At 40.1% G+C, this 16979-nt stretch overlaps 2 protein-coding genes and 1 non-coding gene across 4 annotated transcripts in view; 1 reads left to right on the top strand and 2 right to left on the bottom strand.

Annotated features, from left to right (window-relative positions):
- ice1 (KIAA0947-like (H. sapiens)) overlaps positions 1–2496 on the bottom strand; it is a 19123-nt gene extending 16627 nt beyond the window's left edge. Inside the window, exons 1-3 of the mRNA XM_037677085.1 lie at positions 2270–2496; positions 2083–2141; positions 1397–1508 (exon numbers count right to left, since the gene is read on the bottom strand). Coding sequence (XP_037533013.1) covers positions 1397–1508; positions 2083–2141; positions 2270–2359 — 261 coding nt within the window. The 5' untranslated portion in view covers positions 2360–2496. The remainder of the gene's footprint in view (positions 1–1396; positions 1509–2082; positions 2142–2269) is intronic.
- A 2419-nt stretch (positions 2497–4915) lies between these two features.
- On the top strand, positions 4916–4987 carry trnae-cuc. The gene has a single exon. It is a non-coding gene; the product is annotated as a tRNA-Glu (tRNA).
- Positions 4988–12297: 7310 nt separating this feature from the next.
- LOC119410172 (A disintegrin and metalloproteinase with thrombospondin motifs 16) overlaps positions 12298–16979 on the bottom strand; it is a 104902-nt gene continuing 100220 nt past the window's right edge. For both annotated transcript variants that reach the window (XM_037677084.1, XM_037677083.1), the window contains 6 exons: positions 15634–15838; positions 13315–13509; positions 13168–13224; positions 12735–12950; positions 12490–12637; positions 12298–12413 (listed from right to left, as the gene is read on the bottom strand). In XM_037677084.1, the coding sequence (XP_037533012.1) occupies positions 12298–12413; positions 12490–12637; positions 12735–12950; positions 13168–13224; positions 13315–13509; positions 15634–15838 (937 nt within the window). The remainder of the gene's footprint in view (positions 12414–12489; positions 12638–12734; positions 12951–13167; positions 13225–13314; positions 13510–15633; positions 15839–16979) is intronic.

The raw sequence follows: 16979 nt of genomic DNA, 5'->3' as shown, positions 1-16979 counted from the left end.
ATATATATATATATATATATATATATATATATATAAAGGCATTTTAAACCCTTCCCACACTCTTGCAATATTTTAAACAATGTTTCTAAACTCTAAACGCTTTAAAAGAGCACAGAATGTCATGCTTTCAGCTCCATGCCTCCTCTCAGCTATGGCTGCACTGGGTCACCTGCAAGCGTTCTTGGCCACGCCCACTTCTGCACTCTGAACAGAGAACAGCTGATCAGCTGCAGCAGGAAGTTTTTCCTGCAGCATGGGCTGGAAGCTTTTTCTGCAGCTCTGGGCTGCACAGAGCAGCAGGTGCTAAATAATTTATTTTAAATAAAAAGTCCATGCCGATCGTGCAGCTCATCCATCAATCAGCCAAGTGTGTGCCATGTCCAATCTTGTTTTGAAAAACCGCAATAGAGCGAGTCCGCGATAAACGAACCGCAAAACAGCGAGGGACTACTGTACTAGCAAAGAAAGGTACCGTAACTGAAAAGATTAAAAAATCTGATATTAGAAGAGGCTGAAAATAACCTAAAAATCTGAAATGACCTAAAACATAGCTGAAAAAAGAAGCAAAAAAACCTGAAATCCACATAAAAATAGCTTAAGTCTGAAAAGAGCTGAAAGAAGCTGAATCAGAACCAAAGCTGAAATGAGCAGTGAGTGGTTGTAAACAGCTCAAAGGGTTTTGCGAATGTGAAGAGCTCCATTCATTTTCTATTAAAAAAACATGGTTGACAGACAAAGCTAAATATTTCAAAAAGTAAAAATTGCACAAATACCACAAGTCAGAGCAGGAATGTCCTGAATGAGCCAAATGTTTTGATGTATGAATAGAACAAACATCAAGTTACGTGCCAGGAAGTAAAATGGATCGCAACAGTAGGAATGCTTTAGAAACACAGACTACAAATAGGTTCTGCCTCAAGTGGAGGAGTTCAAGTATCTTTTGTTCACGACTGAGGGAAGAAGGAAGCGTGAGATTGACAGATGGATTGGTGCAGCATGTGCAGTATTGCGGACTCTGTATCGGTCCGTTGTGGTGAAGAGGGAGCTGAGCTGTAAGGGGAAGCTCTCTGTTTACCGTCCGGTCTACGTTCCTACCCTCACCTATGGTCATGAGCTCTGGTAAGGATGCATCCTGGGCGCCTGATTGGGAGGAGACCCTGAGGAAGACCCAGGACACGCAGGAGAGACTACGTCTTTCGGTTGGCCTGGGAACGCCTTGGAATCCTCCCAGAGAAGCTGGAAGAGGTGGCTGTGGGAAGAGGTGGCTGTGGAAAGAGATGTCTGGGCCTCCCTGCTCAAGCTGATGCCCCCATGACCCAACTTTGGAACAAGTGGAAGATAATGGATGGATAGAGACTACAAGTAGAATGATGAAAACAGAAAGAACAAAGAATACCCTTTTTTCTTCCAGCTCTGCCTGTACAGAATTATAATCTGCTGTCTTTTCCTCCAGAGTAACCAACTGGACCTGCAGGTCTTTCAGCTGCTGTTGAAGTCTGATCGTGTCACTGCAGAAACACAATGAGAAAAGAGAACATAAACAAAACACGTAAAGTCAGTGTTGTCTGGCTACATATATACAGTATTATATAATTTATTATCATAGTCCATGGATTTTGGAGGTTACTTTCATAAAAAAGTAAAAAAATAACACCAAAAGTTTAATTGATGTCTAGCTATGCGTTTTTCTTTCCTCACACTTTATCAAATTAACACTATTTCAAAATTTATTTAAAAAAATAATAATAATAATAAGATGTCAAGATTTAAATCTAAATAATAAATTAGAATAACACATTTTTGCTTTAACACATATATTACAAAGTCAAATTCTTAAAAGGAAAATAATATTTTAGCGTGTAATTAAAAAAAAAAATTGAACGCTGTTGATTATGTTGACAGCTAATACCTGCTCGTTGGTCAGTGAAGCCAGTGTTGACAAATACAGAATCTTAATCTTGTTTTAAATAGTGACAAAAAAGAGTCTAACTCAAAATAGAAGGTATTTTAATCAAACCAGCTTCGCAAGATTTTGACGTTTTGAGGCGTTACCATGACAACTTGTCACTCGTTGATACTCACTCTGAAACGGTTATCTTCTGTTTTAATGCCAGAAATGACGACACATATTCCGTCAGGCTCTGTGTCAAGAGATAGACAGGGAAATATCACAAAACAAACGGGCAAGTTCGTGATTAGCAACGTGCTTATTATTGCGAAAGCGTGACAACATTCGAACACTGTTTACATAGCTAGAAATATGTCAGACCTGATGCAAAATAGAGCAGTTTTGGCAGTTTCCAACGGTCGCTTCCACGGCAACTTGCGCCATTTTGGACTGGTTGTCTCCCGGCATCATGGTAGTATACTCGGGTCCATCAAATACATTAAATAGAGTGAAAAATGACCACAGTTTCCCGAAATCACATACTCAGATTGTTCAAAACAACATCACATTTTCGTGTGTTCCACGTTGACCAAGGACCCAAGCGGGGAGGACCCAAGGGGAAGCTTATTTAATGCCTGTTGTAAATCTAAAGATTGTTGTATAAGATTTTTTGCATCGTTACAATAACATCATAATTTATGCATGTATTCGAATATATATAAATGTACAAAATTTTAATAGTGTATGCGTATTTTTTTTTAGCTAAATATACATTTGTAGAGCCCGGATTATTTTTTTGGGCAGGCATTTTAGGGGCGGGTACGATGTAAATCTACAATTTTTTAAATTATTATTATGTTTTATGTGTCAGCAAAAGTAAGAGAGTCATATTCTACCGGGCTCCGTACGTAATATTTCACATACTAACGAAAAAAAAACCCATAAAGTAACTGTATTGAAAATACATGTGTTTATATATATTAAAAAACACGAGTAAATGTTCAGCAGGGCCGCGATTTGAGCTTACTGTCTCTCTAAATATAAAAAAAAATGTAAGCGCTTTAGATGAAACCTCTGGAAAATTTTGAGTTAGTAGCTTAGTGTTTTAAATTAGGATTAGTGAGAACAAGATGCGGTTTTATTCTCGCTATTCTGAATAGCAGTTTATCCTCAGGTGTGGTGCCAAAAACTTTAAAACATGCTGCTGTCCAGCCCCTCCTGAAAAAACCTAACCTTGACCCCTCAGTCATGTCCAACTTCCGGCCTGTCTCCAGACTCCCATTCACCTCTAAACTACTGGAAAAAATTGTGGAGTCTCAGTTGAAACAGTTTTTGGGGGATCACGCTATCCTAGAGTTATTTCAATCTGGCTTCAAATCTCTCCATAGCACTGAAACTGCTCTACTGAAGGTTTTTAATGACATTTTCATATCCACAGACGCAGGTGATTCTGTGCTGCTTGTCCTATTGGACCTGACATCTGCTTTTGACACCATTGACCACAAGATCCTCATTTCTAGACTGGAGCAGTGGGTGGGCATCACAGGGTCAGCCCTTAAATGGTTTGGGTCCTACCTCTCTGACAGAACCTTCTGTGTCAATAGCAAAGATTTTAGTTCGGCATCGACAGCGCTCCAGTGGGGGGTACCGCAGGGGTCCATCCTCCGTCCCCTTCTCTTTTCTTTATACCTGCTGCCACTAGGTGCTATTTTCCGCAAACACAACATACCCTTTCATTTCTACACCGATGATTGCCAAATTTACTTCCCCCTGAGGCACAGAGGCACACGCTCTATTCAGCCTCTTCTTGACTGCCTGGCTGACATCCGGGACTGGATGGCTTTAAACTTCTTAAGCTTCAATGAGAAGAAGTCTGAAGTCATGCTGTTCCATCCCAGTGGCTCACTCATGAACCATGACATTGACCTTTTCTCTCTAGCCCCGCTAGAGAAACAAAAGGTCACTAATCTGGGGGTGATAATGGACCCGTCCTTAAAACTCAACAGTCACGTAAACATGATGGTCAAATCCTGTTTTTTTCAGCTGAGACGGCTGTCTAAGCTGAAGCCTATACGCTCCAAAAAGAACCTTGAGACAGTGATCCACGCCTTCATAACATCTAGGCTTGATTACTGCATTTCACTTCTGTTTGGAATCAGTCAGTCCTCCATTGCTCGTCTACAACTGGTCCAAAATGCTGCAGCCCGATTTTTAACTGGTACAGGCTATAGAGAGCACATCACGCCAGTTTTGGCCTCCCTGCACTGGCTACCCATTCTCCTTCGGATCCAATTCAGAATTCTCATGTACGTTTTTAAATCACTGAACAGTTCCGCCCCATCCTATCTCACTGATCTTCTGCAGCCATATGTCCCACCGCGCTCTCTGAGGTCAGCAGACCAGATGTTTCTCTCAGTCCCAGAAACCCGTCGTAAGCTCAGAGGTGACAGGGCTTTCTCTGTTGCAGGTCCACGACTGTGGAATGAGTTGCCACTGAGTGTCCGGCAGGCTCCCACACTCTCAGTCTTTAAGTCTCGCTTGAAGACCCACTTCTATTCTCTTGCCTTTAACACGTTGTGATTTGTTTTGGTCTGGTCTGTTCTCTACACTGTTGGCCATTTTAGTTAGCTTCTGCTGCTATTTGTATCTGTATTTTTATTTTACGTTTTCCTGTCTGCTGTGCATGTTTGTTTTCTTTTGTACAGCACTTTGGTTGGCCTTGTTGCTGTTTTAAGTGCTCTATAAATAAATTGGTATGGTATGGTCCGGTAACAAGCTGTACCGCTACTTGTGCAGCTTTTTATTGGGACAGTGCCTTGTTCCTGGAAACTTACACATCTGAAGCAAAACGCTGATCAAGATTCTCAGTTATCCAGGACATGGTAATCCAAAAAAGATTACAAACAAAACAACTAGACTTAAAGTCCGGTTGTTTTGTTTGTAATCTTTTATTGGATCTGAAGTAAAAACAAGGTTTTGACCACTTTTGTATGTCCATTTAAAAATGTGCAATAGTACTTAGTACCTTCCCTGGTGGTCTAGTGGTTAGGATTCGGCGCTCTCACCGCCGCGGCCCGGGTTCGATTCCCGGTCAGGGAACGTAATATTTTATTTCTTTTTTTTTCCACAAATCATTTTGCTTTAACCATAAATAAATAATAATAAAAACGTTTTGTGGTTGACAACAAGAAGTATTTCATAAATACAAATCACTACTGATTATTGAATTCTCACGCGCTATAGGTATTATTCAACTTCTGCCGGTAGAGGGGGATGTTATACTAGTTTAAACCATTTAACGCCCATTTCCTTTTCTCTTGCTGCACACTAACACATCACCACAGCAAACCTTTTACATTTGGCCCGATTATGAATGAGAATTATGAATCCTATGCAATTAGACATAAAAACATTAAATTGTAGTTAATTTAGAGAAATAAAAATCAGCTATATTAACTTTATGATCATTTTAAACAGCATGTTTTAGCCTTTTCTCTAATAGTGCAGAGCAAAACAACTTTTCCTCATTATCCCTTGACTTTTTCTGCACAAACAGGTCAAGATATTGTCTGCAGCCGCCCATTCAGACATGAACTCAGCAACAGGAGATCTTCTGTGAGACTAAACAGCTGAGAAGCATCAAGGTTGAATGAATGAATGAATCTGTCAGTAAGGATGATGATGATGCAGATAAACATGCCAAACAGCAAACAGGCTGCTGATAGATAGATATTTGCACACATCGCTGACTAATTGCTCATCCAGATTGTGTGCAGATAAATTAAAGACATTAGTGTCCGTGAGATCAAGGCTTGGTAACCCTGTCATACACAGAGCTGTGTTTTTGTGTAATCATCTGGAACCTTCATTGTTGTGGATATTACCAAGCAGATCTGTATTTATGTGGTTCTCACTGAGACTGAGGACAAACTCAGATGGATAACTTATTCCAGTTAGATCAATGACAGTCAATTACCACTATACTTCTTAAAGTCTCATTTTAAACTTTTACTTCTAAAAGTTAGATTATCGTGGATTTATTTCCCCCTTGGTGTCACGCAGGCTTGAATTGTGTGGCAGCAAGTTTTGTCGCGGTAGCTGAGTGGAAAGTTTGTAGGTGCATCCTGATGGAATGATAATAGGCCTGTAACTTCAGATGAACCTTTCTGTCTGAGTGCTGCCTCCAGGCTAAAGAACCACCTCTTTCCAAACAGATGCAGTTCAGAGATAGCCCTGCTCCTTTAAAGTCGGAAAGGTGAGTGCTGTGTAAGCTTTCCATCTTCCTGTCTGTCTCTCACAGATAATCTGTTTGTGTTACCGGACATGAGAAAGGTAACATTTTGGATGTGGCCAGATTTGTATCTCTCACCTTTGTGATCTACAGGAAGCCTTTGTCTGATATGTATCTGTGTATTTAACATTTTAAAAAGTTAGTTAATTTATTTATTAGAATAAACATGACAAGTTCTTATTTATACTTATAGTGTATATAATGTTCTGCTACACCCATCTACTCCAGTTGAAGGCCTCAGAACTGTACCCCCAGGATTACAACAATAGTCATTTTGTTTTAACCAAGAGCGTCTCTCTGACTAGTAATAAGAAGACTGAAGCGAGGAGCCCAGACCCAATATGTCATAAGTGTTGAAATGGCTAATACCATGTTGGCATTGCTGTTAGTCAGAGCCGTGGATTAGGTGTTGCACATCACTGCACACTGAAGACTGGCTCTTAGCTTCAACCTGCAGTCCTGAAGGAACCTCATTGTTTCACAGTATGCTCTGCTGCATGATCAGAGATAGCTCTGTGTTGTTTCTTTCAAAATGTGTTAGGCTATAACATGTTGCGCATCAGCCACACAATGAAATATTTGTTTTTTTTTAAACCCTGGATCACTATAGTATTTTCAGATACAGATTTCCCCAAGACCAACAAAAAGGCAGTGGACACAGTTCACTAATTCTTTGCCACATGACCCTTCATAAACTTTATAAAATAAATAAATCTCCTTGTAGCTGTTATTTTATTTGTTTCATGTTTGCTAAAATTGTTGGATTTTTCTTACCTTTGAGTTTACATTAAATGACTACACAGTCACTGAGAATACATTTCACCCACCTTAGCAGGTGCTTATCAGAAAACGCTGACACCAAATTTAAAGATCCTCTTCCATCATTTTCCTCTGTCATGCAGAGGAATACATCAGAGCGCAGTGACTTAGATCATCTAATTGATAATTTTACAACTACTTTGCAAACTTCACTCAATAAAGCTGCTCTGCTGAAAAAGAAAATAATCAATCAGAGGAGATTAGCTCCTTGGTTCAATTCTAATTTACGTACTTTAAAACAGACATCTAGAAAGCTGGAAAGAAAATGGCACTCCACTAAAGTTGAGGAATCTTTCTTATCCTGGAGAGATAGCCTGCTAACGTACAAAAAAGCACTCCATAAAGCTTGAACTTTATATTATTCATCTTTAATTGATGAGAATAAAAATAACCCCAGGTTTCTTTTCAGTACCAGCTAGTCTAATGAAATACCCTATCTCTGTTGATTCATGTATCCCTACAACTATAAGCAATGATAACTTCATGAGATTCTTTATAAATAAAATTGTTTCAATTAAGGGAAAAATTCAAACCAACATTCCTAGTATTACCTCTGGTTCTGTGTCAGATGAGACAACTTTAAAAATGTCACAAGAACCTGATTTATGGTTGGACTGTTTATGTCCTGATGAGCTCTCTGAATTGTCAGTAATAATAACTTCATCCAAACCATCCACCTGTCGGCTAGATCCCATCCCAACCAGACTGTTTAAAGATGTATTTCCGTTAATTAATAACCACATCTGCTTAATTTGTCTCTAATAAACGGTTACATACCATGTATGTACATACCCCCCATTGAGTAAGTCAAGCCAACCTGTTCCCCCCTTGACTGTGGTGACGCTGCACCAAGAACTACTGAAGGAAACGACACAAAAACCTCTGAAGAAGACACTTATTCTGGAAATAAAAACAAAAACGGAGTGGCATCAAAATTTAGTGGTTTTAAGATTTCTGTTTTGTAATTTTTCAGCAATGGACTCAGCATGAGCAGAAGATGAGACAGAAGACCATGGAGAATGTTGTTTTCACACAAGGTAATATAATAATACGACCCTGTATGAGGTCAGAGAAATGTGCGCTGTAGTCCACTTCCTGCTTTTGGAGCAGTCTCTGGTCCACTTGCATTCAGTGCATTCGAACCGTGCTAGAATTCACTTCAACCGAACTGAAACCTAGGTATTTAGGCGGACCAGAGTTAGCTTTTTTGGTCCGCATCAGAGTTTGATTGCACATTCACACCTCCCCAAACGAACCGGACTTTCTAGGCAAATGGACTAGAGTTTGATTAAAGCGGACTAAACAGGGCTGGTGTGAATGCACCCTTACTACAAACATGCCTTAAAGACATAAAAAACTGGATGACCTAATTTTGTCTGTTTTTGAACACAAACAAGACTGAGGTTTTAGTTTTTGGACCTGAGCATCTTAAGAATTAATTTTTTTGTCTTTCGCTGTCCTTGGATGGCATTAATTTGGCCTCCAGCTCTAATGTTAAAAATCTTGGTGTTATTTTTGATCAGGACGTGTCTTTTATCCCCCACATTAAAAAGTTACTAGAACCGTCTTCTTCTAACTGCGTAATATTGTTAAAATTAGAAACATCTTATCTAAAATGATGCAGAAAAACTGGTTCATGCATTTGTCACGTCTAGACTGGACTATTACAATGGTTTATTATCTGGATGTCCAAATGCTTCTTTAAAAAGTCTTCAGTTGATCCAAAATGCTGCTGCCAGAGTCTTAACTGATCATATCTCTCCAGTTTTAGCTTCTCTCCATTGGCTCCCTGCCAAGTCCAGAATTGAATTCAAAATGTTACTTCTAACCTACAAAGCTCTCAACAACCTAGCTCCATCTTATATTTGAGCTCTTATTGCTCCATATTCTTTTAACAGAACACTTCACCCTCAGACTGCAGGCTTACTTGTGGTCCCTAGAGTTTCCAAAAGCAGACTGGGAGGAAGATCTTTCAGTTATCAGGCTCCTCTCTTGTGGAACCAACTTCCAGTTTCTGTCTGTGAGGCTGACACATTGTCCAGTTTTAAGACTGGGCTTAAGACTTTCCTTTTTGACATATGCTATAGTTAGGGTTGGCTTGTTATGCTATCTTAAGCTTAGATTACTAGAGGACAAATTGACCTGATTTCCTTAAATGAATTGTTAAAATTGAACAGTTTTCATTTTATACTATTTCTATCTTAGCATGTGATTGTTGACCTGCCATTGTGTATCTGTTCCTCTCAAACCCAGCTGGTTGAAGAAGCTTCTCCTGAGCCTGATCCTGCTAAAGGTTTCTTCCTCATGAGAAAGTTTTTCCTTTCCACTGTCACCTTCATGCTTGCTCAAGATAAGTCTGTGATGGAGTTAAACTCAAAGCAGTCTGCTCCTCAGATAAATCAAGTTAAATTATTATTTTATATATATGAATGTTTCTGTTCAGTGCCCTGAGATGACTTCTGTTGTGACTTGGCGCTGTATAAATAAACTGAATTGAAACTGAATTAAATTGTAATAATTGGATCATTCATTGTACAATTCCATTGTATCTATCATAAAGGGTTAGTTCAGATATTTTTGAAATGGGGTTCTTTGGAAATCCATCCATCCATCCATTTTCTTTACCCGTTTATTCCATTTTGGGTCACGGGGGTCGCTGGTGCCCATGTCCAGCAATCACTGTGCGAGGGGCGGGGTACACCCTGGACGGGTCGCAAGTCCATCACAGGGCCACATAGAGACAAACGAGACAAACAACCATTCACTCTCTCACTCACACCTAGGGACAATTTAAAGTTACCAATCAGCCTAACATGCATGTTTTTGGTCTGTGGGAGGAAACCGGAGTACCCGGAGAAAACCCACGCATGCACGGAGAGAACATGCAAACTCCACCCAGAAGGCCCCTGGACCGGGGTTTGAACCAAGGACCTGCTTGCTGAGAGGCAGCAGCTCTACCAGTTGCGCCACCGTGCTGCGGGTTCTTTGGAAATGTGTACAAATTATATCTTACCTGTAGTAGATGTAGCTCGTTGAATTACTTTAGTTTGGAGAAAAACTAAGTTCAGTTCTGACTGGATTGATAAGCTCATGGTTAGCCCAAGACCAAAATGGTTTGTTGTTATCTTTAAACAACTCCCATTAAAAATGTTCACAGCAAATCACGAGAGGGTTACATTCCATGTCCCAAGAGCCAATTTTAGTAAGTCAGGGTCGAGCGCCAAGATCCCTGCCTTTGGCCACTGCCCATGGCATCATGCACCAGTCTTTTATGGCCCTTCCTGCAGGTGGTGGGTCCACAGGAAGGCAAACCCATGCTGCTCCTTCAGGCTGAGCCCGACTGGACTCTATGGGTAGAGACCCGGTCACCAGGCGCTCGCCGACGAGCCCCTCTCCCAGGCCTGGCTCCAGGGTGGGGCCCTGGTAACACACGTCCGGGCAAGGGACACCAAGTTCCTTGTTTTTTCCTGTCCATAAAAATCTTCTGAATCGCTCTTTGTCTGACCTGTCACCTAGGACTAATCTGCCTTGGGAGACCCTACCAGGGGCAAATATAATTGTCCCAATAGCATAGATCCTAGGATCATTCAGGTGCACAAACTCCTCCACCACGATAAGGTGACGATTCAAGGAGGAGTAGTTTTTTTAATAATTTCTCTTACTTACTTTTCATTTTATATGCTTTTATATGATTGTCTGTACCTCATCTGTGTTCTTATGAGTCCTCGGGGCTCAATGAAACTAACCTGTATAAATAAAGGTTGAATGAAAGTCCCAATGGTGAATTCGGTCTCAATGTTTGTTTGAGGGGAAAAAAAAAAAAGAACTTTGAATAAATATATCAGGTGTGTTTAAAATGTTTAAAATAGAGAATGTACCTTGTGAGTTGTGGACAGACAATAAAATGAGACAAGAACTAGAGTTAAGGCATGTGTTTAAATTGATAAACCTAGATTACAGTTGTTAAATCTCAAAGGTACAAAGCTGAGTAATAAAAACACAGAAGTTTAAAGCACCAGTCGAGTCCATATGATGATGGTGACACTAATCACATGTTGAAAGGCAGACAGGCTCTGATGACAGAACCAATCCCACTTAAACACATCATCAGAACAAATTCAGCTGAGGAGATTACATTTCCATCCTGAGCCGTTTTCCATTTAGCACGTATCCGTTTACAGTTTCAAAGTTGATTCTCTGTGGAAGATGAAATTCAGTCACACAGAATGACATCAGCTGACTCAGCTGCAGCTGCGTCGCTGGCACGACTCACTTTTCTTAATGCTTTTTGGTTTAATTTACATATACTGTAAAAAGGCATAAAGCAACAGAAACAATTCATCACCTGCCAGTTGGTTTTGACCAGTGACTTTTTAAATAACACACATTAATGGTTATTATCAAAAAAAATTCAATTAACAGTTACATTCTCACCTAAATTAAACACATTTATTTCCCTAAGCAGTTGTGGGTTTTTCATTACATAAAAAAAAAAAAAAATCCAATACGCAATATTTAGCTGGTTTAAAGTGATGTATTCATAAGGCTTTTTAACATAGTCTTCCAGCAAATAAATAAAACAAACAATACTGTACACAGGTAACACAATTTTTAGTATTTTTCCTGAATCTTTAGAATATCCCACTGCTTTCTGGCAGGCTGTAGCACCAACACGTATGAACGCGTGTTCACGCAACCTCTTCCTGACTCTAAATAGATCTTAAGTGGATACATTTTTATGTAGCGGTCTGTTTTCGTTCCACCTCATGTACCATGTGATGTGAATGACAATAAAGAATCTTGAACCTCGTTAATGTACTGCACTTCAGAAATTGTAGCTTGGCTGATTTTAGTAGTTTAAGCTTATGGCAAGTTTATAATTTATTACGTTGCCTTTGTGAAGCATCCCTTTTCACTGTCAGACCTCAGATGTACAATAAGAGCAGCGCAGATCAGAACATAATGTTTCTTGCAGTGTGGCAGCGTTTGAACCCTCGACAACAGCTGGATTGCTGCTGTTTGGACACGCTAGTCCTGTTAGCTGTCATCAAGTTTGTATTTCCATAGTTTCTTCTCACCGTCCTTTGCTCATTTCTGATCACATTTCTTGAGTCTGATCAGATTCTCGTATCCAGAGAATTAAAATGGGGTTGCAGCACTCCTGCACATCCACAGAGATGCACTGTTTTCAGTGCTCACCACTCGCTTCATGCAAAACATCACATTTTACCACCAAATAGAATCCTTTGACTATCTGAGCTACATGTGTCTGTGTGACAGACAGAGTCCCTCTGGATGATTAGAGGTTTGAGTTTGAACAGGAATGGCAGCACTGCTTGCCGTAGAACTTGTGGTTACAGACTCCGTGCTGGGGCACCAGGTAGCACCAGGTGAAGTAATCCCTACAGGTGAGGTCTGTGGAAGAAGAAAACAAAAGTGAACTGTGGAAGCTTGTACCTACTTTGAAGACATCCTGTAAGAGATTAGGTACCTTTCTTTTCAGGTTGTGAGCAGAAGTTGGTGTTACAGGCCTGTGATGTTGGTGGTTTAAGATGGAGGGAGCAGCCAGATGATGGTTTAGTCTGAATCTGGCATTGGACCCTCCTGCTCTGAACCCCTCCTCCACATGTTACTGAGCACTATACAAGGAGACAAGGTGGTGACAATGGAGACCTTCTGTCGATCACCAAAACTTGATGCTCGTCTAAAATAGGTCACCACTTTATTCTAACTCACCTGAGACCAGGGAGACGAGTTCCATCTTGGTGAAAGTGGAATGTGAGGGAGGGGTGCAGACGGATGGGAGTGGTGGGGTGTCCTCCATTGATGGACTGGGGGCGTTGTGCGGGTGGGACATTCAGACAGGGTGCAGGGCCTCTGCAGCTCCACTGTGGGCTTGGGAACATGGTGGCACTTTTTGTCAGTGAGCTCTCTGTATTTTCCAGCTGCATCCTTTAATATGAAAGTCAAAAATTCAGTCAAAATCACAAAAAAAAAAAAAAATCACCATAAGCTGACAGTCTGCTACCAAAAAACCCCAAACAAAACAGTTCTGTTCTTTACTTAAGAGCCAGGATTAAAAACTGTCAATTAATAACTGCCATAATGTTCACAAAAAGTTGTTCAATAATTAGAAATGACAAAATCCTACAACATTAACAAAGCAGACCTTCTCTGCACATTTGATGAGGCGAGCCTGATATCCACGGCCACACGTTGCTGAACACTGAACACCAAAAACAGAACAGAAATGATTTTTTAACACAAAACTTTATACATATCCTGTATCTCTGCCCATCTTCACCAGTGAATTTACCTGCTGCCACTGGGAGACAAACCACTGGAGCTTGCGTTGTTTCTGGCAGCGTCTGAGGAAGCAGGATTCTTGACTGGCAGGTTTCTGCAGACCTGCACACTCGCCATCAGGCAGCGTGTAAGTCTGAGCTCCTGTGTCGTTGCTCGAACACACAACAGTTCTCCTCTTCAGACCGCTGCCACACTTACGAGAACACTGCAAATAAAAAAGAGACACGACGGTGACGTGTAGTGTTAGTTCATGGTAACACACAACAGGCACAACAGGTTTTTGAGAAATTCAGATTTCTTTGAGCATTTTTGTTAAAACATCCAACATATTTACAATGGACTAATAGACAAAGGCAATGATAATATACACAATTAATAATAATTAATACATAATTACATATCAATATTTTTTTCATATCAGTGGGAATGCAAAAAGGAAAAACATTGAAATTTGTTCATATTTGGTTTTAAGAATTTAATGGGGGCCGAGATGGTGTAGAGGCAGGGCAGCCGGCTTGGGACCCAAAAGTCCCAGGTTCGATCCCCAGTCACTGCACATCACGTGGCGTCTCTGGGCAGCACGCCTCATCCCCAAAATGCCCCCCCGGCGCCCTCAATAGCTGCCCACTGCACCACCTGGTGGTGGATGGGCTAAATGCAGAGACTAATTTCGCCATTGTATGGAAACATACAGTGCTGACATTGTGATGACATTATTATTATTATTATATAAATACAATAAAATTTTAAAACAAAAGAATTGCTCTAAATTCACTTTGATATTTATTCGGTAAATGTTTTAGTTTAGCCGTTTAGCCGTTTAGCCATATGTCCCACAGCGCTCTCTGAGGTCAGCAGATCAGATGTTTCTATTGGTTCCAGGAACTTGTCATAAGCTCAGAGGTGACAGGGCCTTCTCTGCTGCAGGTCCAAAACTGTGGAATGACTGACCACTGCATGTCAGGCAGGGCCCCTTTCTCACTGTTCTTAAGTCTTACTTAAAAACACACTTTTATTCCATGGCTTTTGATGCGGTGTGATTTGTTTTTAACCTGTCTGTGTTCTACAATGTTAGCCATTTAGTTATTATCTTCTTCCATTTGGATTTATGTATAGTTTGCTGTGTGCTTTGCTTGTTTGTTTCTGCTGTACAGCACTTTGGTTGGCATTGTTGATGTTTTAAGTGCTTTATAAATAAAGTGGTATGGTTGGTATGTACAAATATTTATTAGAAATATTTGGACGTATCCAGCTTTACACATAGATTGAAAATAAAATGAAATAAACAAATGCCATCTAATCGGGGACACTGAACTATTCACATAGTTTTAAATATATTATCTTACATATATTTCCATCGTAATAATCTAATTTTATTATTAAGGGGGGCAATGCATAAGGATTAAATCACCATTCTGTTCATAATTTTTGTTGCTTTCTTGCCTTGCATTACAAAAAAACCTAAACAAAATTAACAACATGAAGATTCTCCTTCAAAATGTGCAGCTCGACTGGGAATAATGGGCTCTGTCTTTTTGTAGAGGAACATCGTACGACATAAATTTATAAAAATGGTGAGAGAATTCCCCAAACACAACCTTGAGATTTTGGCAAAATGAGTGGGAAAAAAAAAGGCCAAAACTCGAGATGCTCTGCACATTTCACAATGAAAACCTCATCCAAGGTTTGAAGAAGTCAAAGAGAATGGACTTTACATTACTGAACTGGTGTTTTGATATCGTTATTGATTTTTAAACAATCATAGTTTAAGATCAATGGTTTTGGAATTTCTTTTACACTGAATGTTCAACTGACTGTTGATGATGTCACACACCAACCTCTGAGCTGTCCGAACTTTCAAAGGTTTCTGCAAACAACATCTTACTCCCACAATGTTTTTAGAGTATTTTCAAAATACACATTAAAATGTAGACATTTTGTAGTTTTCCACTCGTGTGCCTTTCACTGCTACAAGATACACGCTTTATGAGACACCAATGCACTAAACGGTAGCACAACGTGCTGGGGAAAAGTAAAGTGGACACCTGTGTTTAGTGTAAAATGTTGGAGAAAAGTTTAACAATGAGACAAATGACCAAACATATTGTAAATGACCTAAATCAGAACAAAGAGCAAGACTCAGAGGAATCATTCGTGGTTCAGAGCGAGATGACTGATGTAGAATGTGTTCAAGTCATCAAAGCTCACGTGGAGAGAGGCAGAATGGGTAACTTTACTGTTTCTTTCCATATTTGCATTACCAGAATCTGTTCTTACATCAATAAAATGATCAGCCTGACTCGATGCATGTGTTTCTTGACATGCTTACCTGTGACCACGGCCCAGTGGTCCAAACCGGTGGACAGCGGTCCGTGTTGCAGGCCTGCCTTCTAACGGGAGCTGACTGGGCACAGCCAGAGTCAGCGAGGACATCCATGTTGGTTTGGCTGGTTCTTTGGCCACAGCGGACAAGCCGTGCCTGCTCCCCTCCTCCACAGGTCCGACTGCACGGCCCCCACTCCCCTACAGACCAGCTGGGACAACACACAACGCAACATAACACAAGCCTGCTGAGTAAACATTAGCAGCTCGTCCATCACTCATTCAGACATACGTGAAGGACTTCATGATGACTAGACATTTATAGATGCTCTACACATGGACCCCCCATGTTACACTGAAGTGGTGTTTTAGGTTTATCTGTGTGGAAATTTCAAAAATCACTAATTACCAAAACATGTTTGTGTAGCTTCTTATTTTTATTTGTGTATTTGTAATAAAACACAACACACTGAACACAAAAATATACAAAATGAAAAAAGCATCTTCTAGATGAAGCTAAATTATACGTTTAGCTCTCTTCAGGGTGCTATTTCTTAGTTTCTGACAGTGAAGTTTCTGTTTTGTTTGTTCAAACTCAGTAGAACATTATAAGTCAGCTGATCCCTGAGCCTTCACGCTTCTGTAAAGATTGTTGATTTCAGCTGACCCAGGACTTCTGGTTCAATCGGCTCAGAGCTTCATCACACACACTGACACTCTACCATCTTCCTTCAAAACACACCTTAACATCTTCTCCAAACAACCCAAATGCTCAGCTGTCAACACAATGAGCCGTACGTTAAGCCTCAGCTTTATTTTGCAGTAATTAAATACTGGAACGTTGTGTCGGGTGAGTGAGAAGAGAAAACCTTTTAAAGGTGTTATAAAAGCAGTATTCAGTCCAAACAAGTGCTACACCGATGTTTCCCAGCTCTGAGGGATTTGAACACTGAAAGTTTGCAGTTTTGGAGATGAGAGTTTTTCTGAATTGGAATTAAACGGATAAAGTAAATAAACTTTAATATTTTTGGTGCAAGATGTTCAAGTGTGTAGGAGTTACACTGTGCAGAAGAACAGAGGGAGGTTTTTGTTTTCTTGTCAGAGGCAGCAGACGGTGACAGAGAGACAGTGGAGAGAGCAGTTTTATCCAGGTACAATGGTGGAGCCAGGGATGGCCAGTGGTGGACTTTGCCTCCATAGATTAATCTTAACATACCCCAGTAATTTGAGAAAACAACTTTTAAGCAATTAAAAAATTATAAGGCATAGTTTCCTCAAATTAAAGGGGTGGTCAGTTTACACCCATTATATATATGTATATATATATATATATATATATATATATATATATAT

Source organism: Nematolebias whitei, chromosome 5 (genome assembly GCF_014905685.2).
Source record: "Nematolebias whitei isolate Nwh7 chromosome 5, NemWhi1, whole genome shotgun sequence".
Taxonomy (NCBI): Eukaryota; Metazoa; Chordata; class Actinopteri; order Cyprinodontiformes; family Rivulidae; genus Nematolebias; species Nematolebias whitei.
Note: the sequence above shows the minus strand (reverse complement) of the source record. Positions and strands in the feature narration are given on the sequence as shown.